The following is a 1,904-nucleotide window of genomic DNA, read 5'->3' as shown; positions in this document are numbered from 1 at the left end:
TGGATGAAGCATAGCAAGAAGCACACACAGATGAAGCACAACACTCCAGATAGCATGTAAAGTCAATTGCTGTTCCCCTTCTAACTTATAATGGCAAAAAATTGATTCACTAATGCCAAGAACCACAGAAGTCTAAGTAGCTCATGTCACTGTCTTCCAATCATTATTGCATATATCTTCTGTTTCGGTTCAAGTTGAATTTGTATTTCGAAATCAGCCATGATATGCAAACTTAAGTAAAATACTGTTTTGCCATTTAATTGACAAGAGCAAATAACTCTTTTGGACCATAATGTGCAAAACATTAACCAAGCATACTTATATTTGAATAATGTCTCCAAAAAGAGGGGCAAGTTTAATATATGAATTGTACCAGTACAGGAAGTCCAGTCCTCTGAGGAAAAATAAAATGGATTGCTGAAGGAATGCTCCCCATCTGAATGTTCTATATAACCTTTTACAAAGAAAAGAAAAGAGTTGGTGCAGACACTTTATTTTAGAAAGTAAGGTTTCAGTACGAGTGTATCCTCACTGCTGGGCTAAGGTAACTCGTTGACTCAGATCTTTATTTTCCCTTCAGGTCCTCTTTACCATCTTCATGGGATATGAAAACCATACTGAATTCTATTTCCGTCCCTTCTCAACCTTGCTTGAGACACAGCTGCTCATTTTCCTTCTCTTTCTGCTCCTCTACGTCCTCAGCCTCTGTGGGAACGCTGCTGTCGTGCTTATTGTCCATGTCGACCACTCTCTCCATAACCCCATGTATTTTTTCTTGGGCAACCTGGCAGCTCTGGAGATCTGCTACACCTCTGCCATTGCTCCATTGGCTTTGGCCAACCTTCTGTCCAGGAAAAGTGCCACCATTTCCTTAAGTGGCTGTGGAACCCAAATGTTCTTCTTTGTCTTCCTGGGAGGAGCTGACTGTGTCCTACTGGCCATCATGGCATACGATAGATACGTGGCAATTTGTCATCCACTGCGCTACATGCTCATCATGAACAAAACAGTATGTACTTCCCTTGTCGTGGTATCCTGGCTGCTGGGCTTTCTGTTGTCTCTAAAACTGACCATCCTTATTTTCCGCTTGCCATTCTGTGGCCAAAATGAAATCAATCACTTCTTTTGTGATGTCCCAGTCATTCTGCAGTTGGGTTGTAGTGACATCCAAATCCATCAAGCTGCTATTTTCATAGTTAGTGTTGTAGTCATCACAATACCCTTCCTTCTAATCTGTATCTCATATGGCTTCATTGCGGTAGCCATTTTGCAAATCCGTTCTGCTGAAGGCCAGCAAAAAGCTTTCTCCACATGCTCCTCCCACTTGATGGTTGTCCTCTTACAGTATGGCTGTTGCAGTTTCATATACTTACGGCCCAACTCTAGCTACTCACCACAGGAGGGTCGAGTGGTGTCTGTGTTCTACACCTTTGTCACTCCCCTACTGAACCCCCTGATCTATAGCATGAGAAACAAGGAACTGAAAGAGGCACTGAGGAGAGCCTTTCGAAGAAGAGTGTTTCCCCCAAAAAAGTTTGACAGCTAGCAGTCTTCATTAAAGTTAGACCATAGGGATGATAGCAACAGGCTGATAGCAGGAGAAGTAGCGAATGTACGACCCCCATGCAGCATCTCGCCCCATGGTAATACCTATAGGTAGAGGGTGTCACGTGAGATTGTAACAAGAGAGAGGAATCAATGCAATTCTACTCTCGTCATCATCATAATTCCTTTCCTTTCTATATTGCTTTATATTTTCAAGCAAATAATCTCAAAGCGGTTTACAACACATTAAAATATCAGACAGAAGAATCCAATATGAAAGATCACCAATGAAAGCCATGTATAAAATATACATTCAAAGCAACATAGTTAACAGGAAACTAAGACATTATTTTAAAGAT

The 1,904-nt window shown here is 41.4% G+C and overlaps 1 protein-coding gene across 1 annotated transcript; it reads left to right on the top strand.

The window, feature by feature from the left end:
• The first annotated feature begins 586 nt into the window (after positions 1-586).
• LOC114584149 (olfactory receptor 10V1-like) lies at positions 587-1,596 on the top strand. The gene has a single exon (XM_028705722.2). It carries the CDS (start codon positions 599-601, stop codon positions 1,544-1,546), a length of 948 nt encoding a protein of 315 aa, XP_028561555.1. The 5' UTR covers positions 587-598; the 3' UTR covers positions 1,547-1,596.
• Positions 1,597-1,904: the final 308 nt, after the last annotated feature.

The sequence above is a fragment of the Podarcis muralis genome, chromosome 1 (genome assembly GCF_964188315.1).
Source record: "Podarcis muralis chromosome 1, rPodMur119.hap1.1, whole genome shotgun sequence".
Taxonomy (NCBI): Eukaryota; Metazoa; Chordata; class Lepidosauria; order Squamata; family Lacertidae; genus Podarcis; species Podarcis muralis.
Note: the sequence above shows the minus strand (reverse complement) of the source record. Positions and strands in the feature narration are given on the sequence as shown.